At 36.9% G+C, this 17,241-nt stretch overlaps 1 protein-coding gene across 1 annotated transcript in view; it reads right to left on the minus strand.

Annotated features, from left to right (window-relative positions):
* Positions 1-17,241, minus strand: part of FSTL4 (follistatin like 4) — a gene marked incomplete at both ends in the record, with an annotated part of 488,976 nt that overhangs the window by 66,720 nt on the left and 405,015 nt on the right. Inside the window, one exon of the mRNA XM_081318026.1 lies at positions 15,693-15,859. Within this exon, the coding sequence (XP_081174152.1) occupies positions 15,693-15,859 (167 nt within the window). The remainder of the gene's footprint in view (positions 1-15,692; positions 15,860-17,241) is intronic.

The raw sequence follows: 17,241 nt of genomic DNA on the forward strand, positions 1-17,241 counted from the left end.
AATACATTTATGGCCAAACGTTTCTGTTAGCAGTAATTACCAATAATTGCCAAGTTAATGGCTGAAATTTTAAGAGCATCAAAGCACATTTGATAGGAAACATGGCATGCAAAGGAGGAAGAAAGTGATCTAGTTTGCTGAGCTGAAAAATCTACATCTCATCCAGGCATGGTCTTTGTCTGAAATTCTTTTAGAAAATAATTAGCAAAACGTGAAGAAGGACCTTTGTACTCTAAAACAATTTTTTGTTCCAATTTCTAAACTGCATTTCCACCACTGCGTTGATCACTTATTAATCATTCTGTGATGTGACTAGAAATGGCATGCTAGATATTTTTAAATCCGAACCATTTCAAATAAGAAATGCTCCGTTGAAGTTTAAAAAGAAGTTAAAGATGATACTGTTTTTTGCATTAAAATTTATTAGTGTAACAGACTAATATAAAAGTGTTGGTACATTGTTCCAGAAGGTAATACAAGGTAAAAGATATACAAACTATAAAATTTCATAAAATCAATATAAAATAGAACTATTCACAATAACATGAAGGCAACTGATTACTACCTTCCCATACTTTTTGCTTCTCCTTACAAAAGTGTAGTACCAGGTAAACTGAATTTTACTACTTGGCATGAGATATTTTTTTTAATCTGCCAGTAGACAGTTTAATTAAAAATAATCTGGAACAATTATTTATTTATTTATTTTTTAAATTTTAATTCCATTTATATCCCGCCGTTCTCCGAAGACTCAGGGCGGCTTACAAACTTAGCAGTAGCCTTTCAATTTATAAGGCTGGCCCAACTGAAAAATGATTGGCATATAATTCAAATCAGTACAATGCCTAAAAATAAGAAAACAATTCCAAAAGAACAGCATGTAATGGAGGAAACTCATATCATAACCAAAAGATTTCAACAGGACCAAGTTAACATGGAGTTTGGGGAAAACAGCAGGTTTTTATTCCCCAGAATATCTAAAGGCTTGTAAGGGGTGGGGTATGGTACAATAGAGAATGTGGATTTCCTAAGATTCATCAGATGATACTAACTAAACAATGGGACAGAAACTGTACCCACCCAGCCAAAATCTTCACGTCAGGTAGAAATAATGGGAGACATGGCTTTTTTTAAATTAGGAAGGCAATCATAGTGCTGCAAGTGTTCTTACAGAAGTGAACATACAAAATGATATAGGCACTGGTGGGATTCAGCCGGTTCGCACCAGTTCGGCAGAACTGTTAACTAATTTTTTTGTTGCCCAGGCCCAGAATGGACTTCTGGAAGCAGCATGGATATAGAGTACTGATTACACTGCAATTTCTCCATATGGTCAAAGCGTTTCACTGGTGGCTATTTTTTTTTAAGAGTGATTGTGCAGAGATACTGTACTGCCTGGAGAATTGTGCAACCAGATGCCTTTCACAGACTCAACTTTCATCTTCCCACTTAAAACCAATTCATAGCAGTATCACTCTGCACCATTTCCCACTCTATCTTCCATTTCTGGAACTGAATTAAAAGGGGCAGGAATGAGAAACTGAGGCTTAACCTAAAATTAAATATCTTGACTTCTTTCTTGAAAAACCTGATCTTAATAATCTCAAGCAGAGGGACCTTATCTTCTAAATCTGATTCAACTACATGCAGTAATGCTAGGGGTTTAGCCCCAAAAGGCTTGATAGAAGTTGGAATATATTGAACTTGCCTTGAGTAGATGGAAGAGAAAATAGCTACAATTTTTCTTCGAGCTTCCTGGGCCACCTATAACAAGTATGGTTTTATATTTCCAAATGAGTAAGAAGTCATAATATGTCACTTGTTCGTTATAAAATCTATTTAAGGACGCAGATCAGTTTCTGGGATCTTTTGAAGAATACAAAAATAAATATTAATTGACAATAGCTCCTGTTGCTTCCAAAAGGAAGTAAACCTTGAAATGTTCTCTTTAGCCCTATTGATAACAATGACATGATCAATGCATCATCTCTACGTAATACTATCATTATGGGCCTACCTGGAATGAGATTCTATTTTAGCTAGATGATGGACAATGGAATTTATATTAACATTACATAGCAGTAGGTCTATAGTATAGCCTTGTTTAACTCCTCTTCTGGTAGGGGACTGAATCAGAGATCTAACCTACTGCATTTCATTTTATAATAAAGTATGGATTTGAATCATATATTTAAGCAACTAATGCTTACTGTAGAGTAGAGCTCTACATGGACAGTAAGATGCAGAATGCTCTATGGCAGGCATGTTAAACTGCTGGCCGGCGGACCGGATGCATCATACTGAAACTGCGCCAACCCCATTGCCAGCAATGGGAAAAAAGTTGCAATATGTCGCACAACGTCACATGATGTCATGAGTTTGACATGTCTGCCATGGAGTCTATGGCTTTAGAAAAGGCCAAGGAACAGAAGTCATTATAGTTTATGCAAAGAAAATAGTAATGCCAAAGTTACTATGGGCTTCACTGATTATAGAAAGGATTTCAGTTTTGTTGACTATTCCAAGCTGAACACATCAGAAAAATGGGAATTCCATAAAATCTCATTGTCCTCATCAGACATTTATACAAGGGTCAAGAAGCCACACAATGGACAGAATATGGTGAAATAGACTGCGACAAGGCTGCATATTCACCCCTGAATATATATTAAGGGTAGCTGATAGGAAGGAGATGAATGTAATTTGAAAATTAAATGAAGAAACATAAATAACGTGCACCATGCTAAAGATACTACGCTGATAGCCAAAAGTGCAAAGCATCAGTAAAAAATGTTAAGGAGAAAAGTGAAAAACTGAGACTAAAATTAAATCTAAAGACAACTAAACTAATGGCAACAGGTTGAACAGCCAGCCTTATAACTGGCAAAGAACATATCTACAGTAAGTGGAAACAGCTTTGGCTTAAGCTGGAAGGCTAGCAGGGACAGATTAAAGACAAAGCTATTTGATAACCTAGTTTTATTGCCCATAAATAAAAAAGCACCATAACCGAAACAGAAAATCAGCAGCTACCAACTATACTGTCCATAGGGTTTTCCTAGAGGAGATCAATCCTGACTGCTCTTTAGAAGGCCAGATCCTGAAGCTAAAACTCAAGTACTTTGGCCACCTAATGAGAAGGAAGGACTCACTGGAGAAGAGCCTAATGCTGGGAAAGATCGAGGGCAATAGAAGAAGGGGACGACAGAGAATGAGGTGGCTGGATGGAGTCACTGAAGCAGTAGGCGTGAGCTTAAATGGACTCCAGAAGATGGTAGAGGACAGGAAGGCCTGGAGGAATGTTGTCCATAGGGTCGCGATGGGTCGGACACGACTTCGCAGCTAACAACAACAACAACAACCAACTATAACTCTAGCCATACATAAAAAGCCCTATTTTTTTCTTCCACCTACTGTATGTATGTCCTAGTGGTTGGAGAGCCAGTCATTTCTTAATCACTGGATGGTTGACATTTGTACATTTTTTTAATTTTAATTTTATTTTTTTTATTTTAATCCCATTTATATCCCGCCCTTCTCCGAAGACTCAGGGCGGCTTACAATTTAAGCACAAATCAAATGTGCTTAGCAATAGCCTTCATTCTATGTATATGCCTGCTTATTAGGGCTTTCGGGCCCCCGCCCAGCGGCATTATTACAAAGTCAGCTTATTGCCCCCAACAATCTGGGTCCTCATTTTACCTACCTCGGAAGGATGGAAGGCTGAGTCAACCTTGAGCCTGGTGGGACTCGAACCTGCACTAATTGCAGGCAGCTGGTGTTACTTAAGGAGGCATTAGCCCACTGCTCCACCGAGGCTCTTTGGTCCAGCAAAACATGTAAAACAGACAAAACAAAATTAATCCAATAGTTTTGTATCTGGAGTGCTAATTATTAATAGTTTTAAGTAAGTTTAGCATGATATTAAATCGAGAGATAAATCTAAACTACAAGTAAGTATACAGGTCTAAAATCTATATGCTATTGTAAATTTTATATAATAATAAACTCAAATAAAACAGTATATTTGAGAAAGTGATTCTTTTGGTCCTAAAGGAGACATTAATGTGCCTCTTTCTAAAGAAGTCATGATTGGACCAAATGATGTTAGTTTCTGGATGATTTTTGTCCACCTTCTCTTTTAAATAAAGGCTGTTGAGAAGATGGACAGACAATAGTTCCAGATGATTCTGGAGGAAATGGATCATCTGGGTTTCATAATATAGAATATCACAATTAGAAGGGATCTTCCAAAGTTCTTCTAGTCCAAACCCCTGCTTGAGCAAGATACCCTATAAAACAGTAGTGGGATTCAGCCGGTTCGTACCAGTTCGGCAGAACCGGTAGCTAATTTTTGTTGTTGCCGAGGCCCAGAATGGACTTCCAGAAGTGGCATCTACACAGAGAACTGGTTGTTCACATATCTGAATCCCACCCTATACCAGACTGATTCTGTTCCAGTCAGATTTAACCCAACACATATAACAGTGAACTGGCATTTTACTTGTGCTTGTTGAGATCTTTTGGCAGAAGCAGGAGGAAGATCATATATCCATCCTAGTGCTCTTTGAGTTCTTAGTGCCTTTTTATCAAGCATGGTATCCATTAAGACCGGCTGCAAGATTTGGGAGTGGGAGCATTGTGTTATACAGTTCTCCTTATTCCTGACCTACAAGGGAAACCATGAGCACAGAGAAAAGGTTAAGTGGAATTGCTTGAATACTGGACTACTTTCTGATGGGAATGAAAGGGAACCAATGGGATGGGAAAGGAGAAATGGAAAGTCAGAGAAAGAAAGCACTCATACAAAAATGGGAATGAGGACGATGAACTGAAAAGAAATCTGTTGATGTTTACCAAGGATGTCTCATACTTTATCACAAAGAATGAGTTGTTATTGCAACGGAAGTAAGTATGTATCAAGTAAGTATGTATCAAGCTACTGTATCTCCATTTCCTGAGATACAATCAGCTGTTCAAAAAGCTATAATTGGGACAACTAGTAAGGATCACTGTGTACACTCTAACTATCCTTACCAATATGTTGCATAAACAAATAATGAAACATGTTATTTAAAAATGCCTCTTTTTTTTGGAAAGAACATCTTGCCCTTTCCGGCACAGTGAGGCAGAGAATTGGATACAAGTCAAATTAGAGACTTAAGTGAGTTTTATTAGAATATTAGAAATTGCCCTATTCTGCATTATGTGCAGGATTCATGCTCAGCTGGAGCCCAGCTAAAAACAAAGAGAAAAGCTTGTGTTTATGTTAAATGGCAACAAACGAAGGAAGAGAATATTAGGTTAAATGACTAACTGGTTTGGGCTAATGTCAGACTGACCTTGTGATGAGGCCATAAAGTTTGCAAATCATAGTTTCTTGGAAGGGAGAGAGATTTCAAAAGAGAGAATTTCAAATTTGCTGTCTGTTTCACAGTTGGTTGATTATGTTTTGTGCAATTTCTTTTATGGAAAGCTCATAAACTTTTTTATGGAAAAGCCTGGCTTGGCAACTGTTTATTTTTATGGGAAAGAACAACATTAATTTCTTGTACTTCCCACCCTATTCTCAACAATCAGTTCCACATTATAAAAAGGGCCTCATTATTCCTTGGTCATCATGATGAAATTTGCCAGAGAATTTCCTTATGGTAGTATTCATTCCACTACAGCAAATTCCACTACATTCTGTGTAACAAAGGCAACAAGCATTGCTACTAGTAGTTTTTTAAAAATCAGATTAAAAAGTGTGTAGATGGTCAGTTGATAGATATCTGTAATCTTTTTAGTGTGATTATTTCCTACCAAAATACAGAGGACATTTATCTTGGTTTTCAATGTGAGTAATTTTCTCTTTTTTTCCCATGGCAATTTTCTTTTTTGATATTTATACTCTATGCCAAACATGTCAAACTTGCGACGTCACGTGATGTCGCACGACGTATCAGAGCTTTTTCTCCATTGCTGGCAATGGGGTGGGCATGGTTTTCTGGTGATGTGTCTGGCCCAAGGGCCAGCAGTTTGACATTCCTGCTCTATGCCTTTATGAGGCAAGCTAATTTTCAAATACCCCTCTTCATATTCTGTTGGTGTAAGCAAAGACCAAACCGTTGGCTCCACAGAGTGTCTAGTTTTGCTTTGTGCAGTGGTGACAATGCACACAGGCACTTTTGTTGATACTTCTTTCTGCTTATGTATTAAGAAGGCAGCTGGAAGCTAAACAGGACAGAAAAAGAAAACAAGGCTTATTCCAGTGTTTCAGTAACTGGCTGAGTGGATAAGAAAAGTTTGCACAGTAATTTTGTCTGGCACCTGTGAAAATATCAAATGGAATAAGACCACAGGAAAACTATGCTGCCACAGGATCCTTCTCTCTGGCTACGTAGGTTGAAGGTGGTCATACAAATGAGAAGAAAGTGGGAAAGAATCATACACTGGTTAAAATAAACAAAAGCAATTCCTAGGAAGAGAACATGTCTAAGGAAAATATTGTAGACCACAGTTTGCCCATCACCAATTTCCAGGTGATTTGCCATCAGGAAAGACAACTCCACAACCAGTGAATTCCACAACCCATTAGATAGGGTAGCAGTCAACAAGCAACAACTGTTTTGAACAACTGTCTACTAAAATCTGGGGCTCAATGCCATTCCCAGTGTGCCAAATAACCTTCAAAACATTATTAAATGCAGTCTTAACAACAAGACAGCCTGAAACCTATAAGTTGGCTTTGTAAGTGGTTTTCAGGTCCATTGCATAGGATAGTGCTGACCTATTGATCTAAATACTTTGAAATCAATATTAGAGATGCTAGAAATAGTAGCTATGAATATTGAGAAAGCATGTACCATGAGAAAAATAGTGAGGTGGTTCATAATTCTACTTGCAGATTGAGAGTTTCCTTCTTGGGGAATTATCCCAAAGAAGTCTCCAATCAATTAACAAGCTATCATTCAGCATATCCAAAAGACAGCAATAGTAACAGGGCTTAGACTTATATACTGCTTTACAGTGCTTTACAGCCCCCTCTAAGCAGTTTACAGAGTCAGCAGATTGCCCCCAACATTCTGGGTCCTCATTTTACCTGACCTTAGAAGGATGGAAGTCTGAGTCAACCTTGAGCCGGTGAGACTTGAACTGCTGAACTACTGTCAGCCAGCAGTCAGCAGAATTAGCCTGCAGTACTGCATTCTAACCACTGCACCACCATGGCTCTTCAGTAAATGATGCTATCTTGCCTGGAATAAATTAACCACACATATAATTTATTATGTCAGTCTGGGATTAGTTAATATGTTACATGAGTGTAAAGCCATCATGGTTGGATTTTATAATTTGACTCAGCACTCAGGCTGCTGCAATCTACTAACTGTAGTTTAGCCATCTGTGTTTCAAATCTGAGGGAGCCTGATATATAAACAAAATAAAATCCCTGGTTGGATTGAATGCAAAGGTTTTTAGAATTTAGTACATTCCTAGAGTGAGCAACAAAGAACCAGGTAAATTTGCCATTTATCACTTACTATACCAACACATCTTGCTTTGAGGATATGGTATTTTCAGGTGGCCAAATCTCCCTGCAGGCCTTCCAAATCCCTTTGACTCAGAATATAACAGAGATCCCACCCACCAAGCTCATTTTTGTCAGCAAGTATAGCAGTCAATGGCTTTAAGCAAAGATTAAGCCAAAGCATATTGGCACCCACTTTCAGAACTTGTCTAGCGATTTCTAAATTCATAGAGCAGACAGCTGCAGGAAGGCTTTAGGGAAATGTTGGTGCAGAACAGACAACTCATTTTATAAGGCCAATTTCAGTCATCCGTCACCAACATATTTTAATTCTGTTCAGTATAAGGTTCTGTTTTTAGATCTCCATATGTAATTTTATGAAGTAATGGAACTGGGAGAAAGGAGACAGAACCACACCTTAAATAGGAGTCTGATGAAAGAAATCTGAGTCCAAAGAAGAGATGTGGGTGGAAAAAACATCTCAGAAGGGACCCTCCCTAGTTCTCTTGGAAGTAAAGGCAGGGGAAGGCAGACTAGCAGATTCAATTGCTGTAACCATACAATTTAAGCAGTGTTGGCCATGATTCTGATTTTCTGTCTGGACTGTCTCAAAAAATTGACATATGGAGCTTGGCCTGAGGAAAGTTCATGTCCTGTTGGTAAGAAAATGTTGTAAACATTGAAACACTATTTTGGGTTGGGCAATTATTGCTTCATCACCTCTCTGATACACTGGATATTCAGTGGTAAAAATTAGCAGAGAGAGGTCAGTGGCCAAGATAACAGGACTGTTAATACAACTAACCTTTGAGAATTCTACGATGCATTCCCAGATCTATACAAGCCTTCTCCTCCATTTACTTAATGGATATAAAATCTCAATTCTAACGAATATTGATGACACAGCACTTATCTCTCACATTAAGATTGCCTTAGAGAGTATTGGATGGATTGTTTGATTATTGTGAAAAGAAAAGCAAACAAAATGTTTGCTTATGATTTATCCTAGCATCAATCATAAGCAAACAGAGGAAAGTGTCCTTTTGGGTGGTCAATTGATGCCCAAAAAACAGTAAAATGCATCTCTTGCAAATAGCTATACATCTCTTTTATAAGACACTTGCACGTGGTAAATATCTATCCACCATTTTAGTAACTGCCCAACATATCCTATACTCTTTCCTTCAACAGGGGAGCTTAGTTCTTGAAGCAGAGAAAATATTAGATATCATTTTCTTCAATGCAATGCCAGTAGACATGCCATTTGTGATACAGTCATGTTTTCTCTCTGTTTTAAGAAACAAAAAAGTCTCTCCCAGTGTCTGGTTTAGATTACTATAAGGAAGGCTTTTACATAGCTCTCTTTCAGGCTAGGCCTAGGCCTTTAGCAGATCACTAGGGAGATTCTATAAAGCCCCAATGAAACCAAACCTTTGTTCTTCTACAGCAGCCAAGTGGAGGTCATCATCCACCAATTCCCTATTGTCCTGTGAGACAGATATACGTAAGAGATGAGATGTAGAATGATTGAAATTTATTTCTGAATTGTGAATGCAATTCTTTCTTAGCAATCTAGGTACTATTTTTGCTATTCTCTCTTTTAAACTCAGAAATATATTCTGCAGTCATAATAATAATCTTATTACTTACATGTTGAGGATAAACAGATAGAAAAAAATTATGTTGGCCGTAAAAACAGTTATTTCTGAAATATATATTTTGTGTTTAAGAGATTCCTCTTCATTTCTTCCTCTGATGCAGTATTTGGCACTGCTGTGCAAAGTATTTTGTTGAGATAGTCTGGTAGTTGCTTCTCTTGACTTATGCTTTCAAAGCTTAATATTCTTACTAGGCAAGCTTTTTGTCACTATTTTGTTTGCTTGATTCTCTCCCCTTTGGTAGATTGTTATTTTTAATGTTTTATTTGGCATTCTTATCTTTTTTTCTTTCCTTTTTTTAAAAAAAAATATATATTAAACCTGAAAACCACTGAAAACTAAATGCATTTTTGGACATAAATGCATTTTTCCCATACAGTCCTCATTATATCATTATTATTAGTTGTACTGTTTATCTGATGTCATATGTTCAGTACATTTCCTGAATATTTATGACTTCACTATTTTATCTATCATTTCAATACATTTTAAATGGATATTTTTTCATATACCTTTCCTTTAGAGAAAATTGAAATGTGAGTATGAAAAGATAAATTCACAGTCTTGAATGAGCAGGCATTTCTCCTTCCTTACTAAGATTCAGACATGATACTGAGCAAAGAGGTTTTAAACAGCCCTAGCTTCTCTTTAATTGGAGAATGTTTCCAGACCAGAAGCTCAGTGGATGAGCGGGTATGGTGAGGGAATAGTTCAGTCAGGAAGACTGCAGGGAGAAGAAAAGAAGCCAACATAAACCAAGCTATGCCTCAAAGAAAAGACCTGCTGTGATAAGAGTCTAAAGATGGGGGAAGACACTAACCAGCATCTGCAAAGAAGGGGCTGAAGGAAGTCTACTGTGGGCAACAGCCTGGGTGCAGAATTCCACAAACCAGCTCCAGGAAGAGATGACCATAAGTGCTGGGGGGTGGGTGCAAAGAGAGGAAAGCACACCACAGATAGGAAAGTAGCTATAGGACATAGAGATAGAACATTACAGATTAAATAAGGTATAAATGGTGGTACAAAACGTAAAGCAATTGGAAGATCATAGAATAAGACAGGAAGTAAGTAAGAAATAGACGTAAACATGGAGGTGCAGAATACACAATAAAATTTAAGTTGTATGACAATTACATACACATTAACTTTTTAAAGTGCAAAAATGCCTAGGTGGGACAAAACAAGACTAAGACTTTGTGTCTGTGGTCTGACCAACTTGAGAAAACCGTAACAAGAGGGAACAGGCACTTCATGTTTCACCTTTTGTAGTTTGCCATGAAAAAAATGGCTTGGCAGGAGAAAGCATCTCTAAGATTTAGTATTGATGTACTGCTTCATAGTGTTTTACAGCCCTGTCTAGGAGATTTAAAATGTCAGCATATTGCCTCCAACAATCTGGGTTCTCATTTTACCAACCTTAGAAGGATGGAAGGCTGAGTCAACCTTGAGCCGGTCAGGATCAAACTCCTGGCAGTCGGCAGAATCAGCCTACAATACTGCATTCTAAACACTGCGCCACCATGGATCTTTTTATAACCTGTTATAACCTACTGGATGAGTTTTTCTCGACAGCTGACATGTTCATGTGTTTCTTTTGGGGGGGTTTACAGTTTTATTTTGCTGTTTTTATTGAGTCATTATTGTTAGTTTATTTATTTATTTGATTTCTATAGTCACTCATCTCAGCAAATGACTCTGGGTGGTTCACAATTCAGTTTCATGTTTTCCCATCCTGAGTTATGTGTCAGCTGGACAGCTAGATATATCGGATATATAAATTAAGATAACCATGTTTTTAACTAATAACAAAATATGTATTTGTGAGAAAATGTGGAAAATGAAAACTGTAGCTAGCTTTGTGAACATAAACACATTAAGAAATTCCTTTGGAGAAGTAATCCAGACCCCCAACAAAGAGACTCAGATTGTGAACTTCCAATTCCATTTGTCTCTTATTCTTAAATACCACACACAAAATAGCCCAAAGGACACAGAGAAGTTCCCTGAGGATGGGCACCGGCATGAGTCCAAAAGCTCAGAAGACCAAATCCTGTGGACCTGCTGACCGATCCATATTGGATCCTGCAACATTATCCTGGGATACATATATTTGCCTTCATTCGTTAGCCTCTTACTTCTTAACAATATCCACTATCCACTGGATAGGATGAGGTGATTGTGTGTTGGAAATTTAACTAGGTGTCAAGTTTTTGTTTTGAAAGGTTATGGTTTTAATAGTTTTAATATGGTTTTTATGTTGCCTTACTACTGATATTGTTTTACAATTCTTGATGGGGAGGTGTCCAAAATTTGGTATAAGATGGAGAACCATATACAAGTCTTAAATAAATGAATAAAATAAACTGCTTCTAAAGCATTGGCTTTGCGGTTTCTCAGTCAGTGCTGAGGTGGAAAAAGGAAGATGCTGTAGACTCTCAGCGTATCTGCTGGGGTAGTCAGGTTGCTAAGCTCTGCATCCCTTTTCAGCTTTTTTGCTGTTGACTTGCTGAATCCGAATCTCCTTCATCTCCTAAACTGCTAGCTGCTCTCCTCCTTCAGTTGCAATTTTAACTGCCTGGACTACAAAACACCTGTATCTACACACTCTGGTGCTCTCAGTGTTTTCCTTTTATATAATTGGAAACCAAGTGTACTCCAAAGCTCTTCACCCTACTTTAAAATCTCAGAGGAGAAAATAAATGGAAGGGGAAGCTCTGCTGGCCACAATTTAGCTTTCCCTCCACCAAACAACTATCTTACATTTGGAGAAGTTACAGGCATAGTTAGTCTCTTTCCTAACACTTATTCCCTGTGGACATGCCTTACATTTGCAAGAATGTCTCATCCCCTGCCTCTTCATGGAGTACTTAGGTTAAGGGGCGCTTTTTGTGAAGAAAGAATTCAAGACGTTGGAACTGGTCTTTGAGTAGAAAAGGCAAATTACGGGGGAATTTTTAACAAGCAGGCAGATGTTTAATGCAGTATATATTGCCCAAAGTCATGATGGAGGTTGAGGCAGCTTGTACATCGCATTAAAAAAAATACATACAATGTTCTGATACGGAGAGAAGTTTCATCATCTCTCTGGCCCCTTTCCCTACTATGTACTGCTCCCCTCTGTGTCTCCCTACTACGTCACAAATCTTCTAATTAGTATCAGTCGGTTGGTCACCCTCTACATGTGACACAGTCTCCAGCATAATATATAGGGTAATTTGCCATTTAGACTGAAGGCAATGGTGCTATCCAAAATGAGGATAACATAAATGGGAAGGGAGGGAAGACAACAACATAAGCCCCAGGAGCAGGCAAGGCCAACCAAGTGGTAACTTGTGAAATAAAAGCTGAAGTTGAAACATTAGAAATAAACTGGAAAAGTCTATTCAAAGCAGCTAAAGGCCCTTCATGAGATCCATTTAGTCCTTGAAGTTTTTCTATTTCTTCTCTCCAGTGAACTTATCCCATCCCCTGAGAGATGCAAAACTTAAGATACAATAGCTTATTTAACAACATGCAGCTTATGATTTCAATTGTCAAGAGAGCCATCATTTTTTACTAGGGCTCCTTCACCATAGAGTAGGAAATGTTGAAAATGCAGAATGAATTTATAAATAAACACATATGAAACTGAGATGGACCTGAAATAATTTGATCCATCCTTCTTTAGCTGTTAGACATTTCCCTAGTAAACTATACATGCTTAAAAGGTATTTTAAATTTTCCTTTTCAGGAAAATGAGAAACACATTAAATTACAAGAGCTTTCCATTATTTATTTTTAAAATCGTCTTTATTCTTTTTGATTCTTAGGCAAGAATATTCACAAGAATGACCATTGCATTAAACACTGTAAGGTTGGAGAAAATGTGAGTTGTAAGTGTAATCAAATGTATATATGATTAAAAGTGCTTTCTTTTAAAATGCACCCCAAGTAGCTATGGTATTCATTAGTATTAAATATTATTTTGTTAATTTAGGCAACCTTGAATATTAGGGACAAGGATAAAATGAATTAATTATATGAATCATTCAGATGGTACTTTCGGAAGAGTTATGTGATGAAAATATGCAGGTCTTGGTAGATAAGTGAAATTACTATGCAGCTTATAAGTCTCTCATTAAGTAGTCGAGAAAAATGATTAATTTTAATTGCCAGTCAAAACAGTGCACAAAAGCAGCAGGCCACCAAAAATAAATTAGTCTCCTAATTTTAATTTTTGTTCACATTTAGAATTGGTGTTTCATTGCCAAGCATTACTGTCATCAATACTTATTTTGATGCATGTCACTATCTCTGTTCAGGACAAACTTGGATGTGGGGCATAGCAATACTAGATTTTTTCTGCAACAACCTTTTTCTTATTTTGATATTATTTGTTGGCTGCCTGTTAAATTTTGATACAACATTATTTCAATTGAAACATAATGTATGTGTCATGGTTCCAGACAAAGACAAATAAAGCAGAACTCAGAGGCTTGCAAATTTCTCAAGGAACATGTTTATTATTACAAAGTATCGGCACATCAAAAGTGAAACTAAGTCTATTATTTAAAAAAAGTGAAATCAAGTCTGGAGACACACTTAACAATTCACCAATACAAAAGTAAAGTATGCAAGAAACTACGTTCCCCAATACATCTTCTGTGCAGGCTTTTTACTCAACACCCAGCCTGCAGTCTTGGGAGCAGCCGATGTCCTTGGTTCCCAAGGGACAAAAGATTAGTTTGACTAGCGAAGCACGTGGGCACCCCCCCCCGTTTTATGTGGCAACCAAAAATGAGTAGGAAAAATGGCTGCAGCCATGCTCATTTATAGAGTTGACAATATGCTTGTTTAAAAAATATCCAAAAATGTCTCTAAACTTGTATGTGATTAAATCATGCTAGAAGCAAGGAAGATTTTCTTGCAGTTAAAAGGTACAATTAATCTCCTGTTATACTTCCAATTAACTAAATTGCTAGCCTTATTGTGAAAAGTAGAAAAATGCAATTGAGTTGATGCTTGAGGCATCCTAAAAGGGTGGGAATAGAAACAATGTAATTAACTGACTATAACTGCATTAAGAAGCATAGTTTCCTCTTATGCCTTTAAATATATCATTGGGTAATGCAGAATTGGGCTTTAGCAGAAGAGAAATAAAGCACTATTTCCAATTGCTGGATTGTCCAACGTGACTTTTAGTCCAATTTAGAAGAGTTAATAGAGGTCAATAGGAGGAACATACTAGTGTACAGCAGCCTGTTACAAGTCCTCTCTTTACAAATCAATAAAGCAGATATATCCTACCACTGATATCATCAAGAAATGAATTCTAGAACAATTTGATCTAGTAAGCAGCAGGAGGAAATGGCTGAATCTGCATCAAAACTGAGCAAAGTTTTAAATCTGATTGTCACCATATTAAAATCTGAATCGGGACTGGATCTCCCACACCTTCTTAAAGCACAGTTTTAAAGTAGGGTCCATTTGCATATTCTAAGCAAGGAGAAAATGAAAGAAAGAGTCACTTGTTCGCAAAATGACTTCTCTGGAGGGTATATAACACCCATCAGTGGAGCAAACTGATGAGAATAAAGAAGAACTAACTTATCAAAAAACTTGAATGCTCATCCCAAAAAGTATTTGAGATCTAACGCACACACACAAATTCACACACACACTCACACATACTCATACTCTGTCCCACACACATACCATACACACACTATTTGAACATGTATTTTCCTTATCCAAAAGAACATCTATTTTAGGCAACGTAAAACATCTGTTTTATGGAAGATAAGCTGCATTTAACTGAATCAACTGTGTTGTTTTTTTTGTTCTTCTTACTTTATGAAAAAGTTATTGTCCAAACAGAACACCAACTGGGAGCATTTCACAAGATAATCTTACCTATCCTAATGAAACATACCAGTTTTCTATTCTCATCCAGGCTTTTATAGTTATTTATCTTCATTACAAAGGCTGGTCTGATTTCCCCCCCCCCCTGGTTTGATGAGTTTGATTTTGATAAATTTAAAGCTTTTTCCAGCATGGCCCTGCTGAGCTCCAACCACATCTTTTTTCCCCATCCTCCTCCTGATACAGCATTTTCAGTGTTGGGAAAAATCAGGGAATAAAGGTTTTTGCAGTATTTGTCTTTTCAAAGCTGGAACTCCCTTTCTAGTTTCTGGTTTATCCTATGCTTAGAGTTTGTTTTAGCTTATATAAGGTAGCAAAAAGTTCTGAGGAAATCTTCTTATCATCCCGTAACCATGATTATGTATAAGTACGATATATATCTTTACACAGTATGCCATTAAAGTTTGAAAAATTAAAAAAAACTGCCAGATTTAAAACTGAGGAGTGATTGAAAAATCAAAGTTCCCCACAAAAACTAATATTTACTATTGAGAATATATTTTTCCCTGAAGGAGAATATACAGTTTATAGTGAAATAATGTGTGAATCCTGGGAGAATGTAAGTTCATACTTTAATTTCTCCAATGTGTAGTCATGATTATGACAGAAGACTTAAAACTTACATTGATATCTTCCAAATCCAAGAAGTTCAACATAATCCCGTTGCGTTTCCAGATGATTGGAGGCCTCAGAGGTCCGTGGATTGCACAAGTCAATACAGTGCTTAGTCCAACAGTTACTGTGGTAATGCTGAGTTTCTGCTCTTCGGGGAGTATCAGTTGAATCACCTCTGTGAAAATAATTACAAAAGGCAATTTATTCTTTTTACTATCTACTAAATAAAAATGATTAAGGAGTTTTCAGTAATAGCTAAAATGTCGGTTGCCCCAAATGTAAACCCAAATATTCCCTGCCCATCTGATAATCCTCAAGGTTGTTAGACATAAGATAGTCTTATTAGCCTGCAGAAATCAAATTCATATTAAAAAGATTAACATATACTTTTCTTTCACAGTGCTGACAGGCACACCTGTTTGGACTAATTGTTTCTCAGGTAAGAATGTGAAAACCCTGTCTGTCTGTCTGTCTGTCTGTCTGTCTGTCTGTCTGTCTGTCTGTCTGTCTGTCTGTCTGTCTGTCTGTCTGTCTATCTATCTATCTATCTATCTATCTATCTATCTATCTATCTATCTATCTATCTATCTATCTATCTATCTATCTATCTACTGTATCTATCTATCTATCATCATTATGTCTGATTGGCAGGACTACCCAACTAAAACAGTATGATTTTAGGCACCATGTATCAAAAATTTACAATAAAGCAAAGAACTCCCACCTAATATTTAAAACATACCCAATATGTAAAATATAAAATGGAACAAAACACAATCATAAAACCATCCAAAGATGTTTTTCTTTAACTCGACCAAATCCTTGGGGGAAAGCCATATGTAACATATATGGTCTGGACTAAATAAATAAATAAATAAATAAATAAATAAATAAATAAATAAATGAATGAATGAATGAATGAATGAATGAATGAATGAATGAATGAATGAATAAATATCTAATAACCAGGAAAAATATTGTGTATTGTACACTCAATTATACACTGAGAATTCTAGATCCCAAATTATATCCCAGAAATTTGGTTCAACTTATTTGATAGACTTATTTGCAAGAATATGACAATATTTTTATTTCCCAGTTACTGTATACTCGCAGATGAACTTATCCATAGATAAACTGTTCTTCAAATTTTTAATCAAAATACCATGAAAAAAGCAGGTTGGCTTTTCTGCACATTGCATATCTCTCATGGTATTTTGATTAAAATGTTGGCTTCTCCGTGGACTGGTTTATCCATATGTGTATATGATAGTTTTATTAAGTTAGACAGTGCAATGCCTATTGAATAAACAGTCATCCATGACCTCTTACATCAAAAAATGATATTTTTCATCATGATTCTTTTTTAATTCCATTCCATTCTATTCTAATTACATGGTATTCTATTCCAATCAGGAGGTGAGGGAGGAACCCTTGCAGGGTCGAGCCGAGGAGTTTAGTCGATTTCTGTCGGATAAAATCACTTGGATCCGGACCGGTCTGGACTCCGACTGGGCAGAGTCTGGGCAGAGTCTGATGATGAGGATACGGGCATCC

Source organism: Vipera berus, assembly GCF_964194415.1.
Source record: "Vipera berus genome assembly, chromosome: 2".
Taxonomy (NCBI): Eukaryota; Metazoa; Chordata; class Lepidosauria; order Squamata; family Viperidae; genus Vipera; species Vipera berus.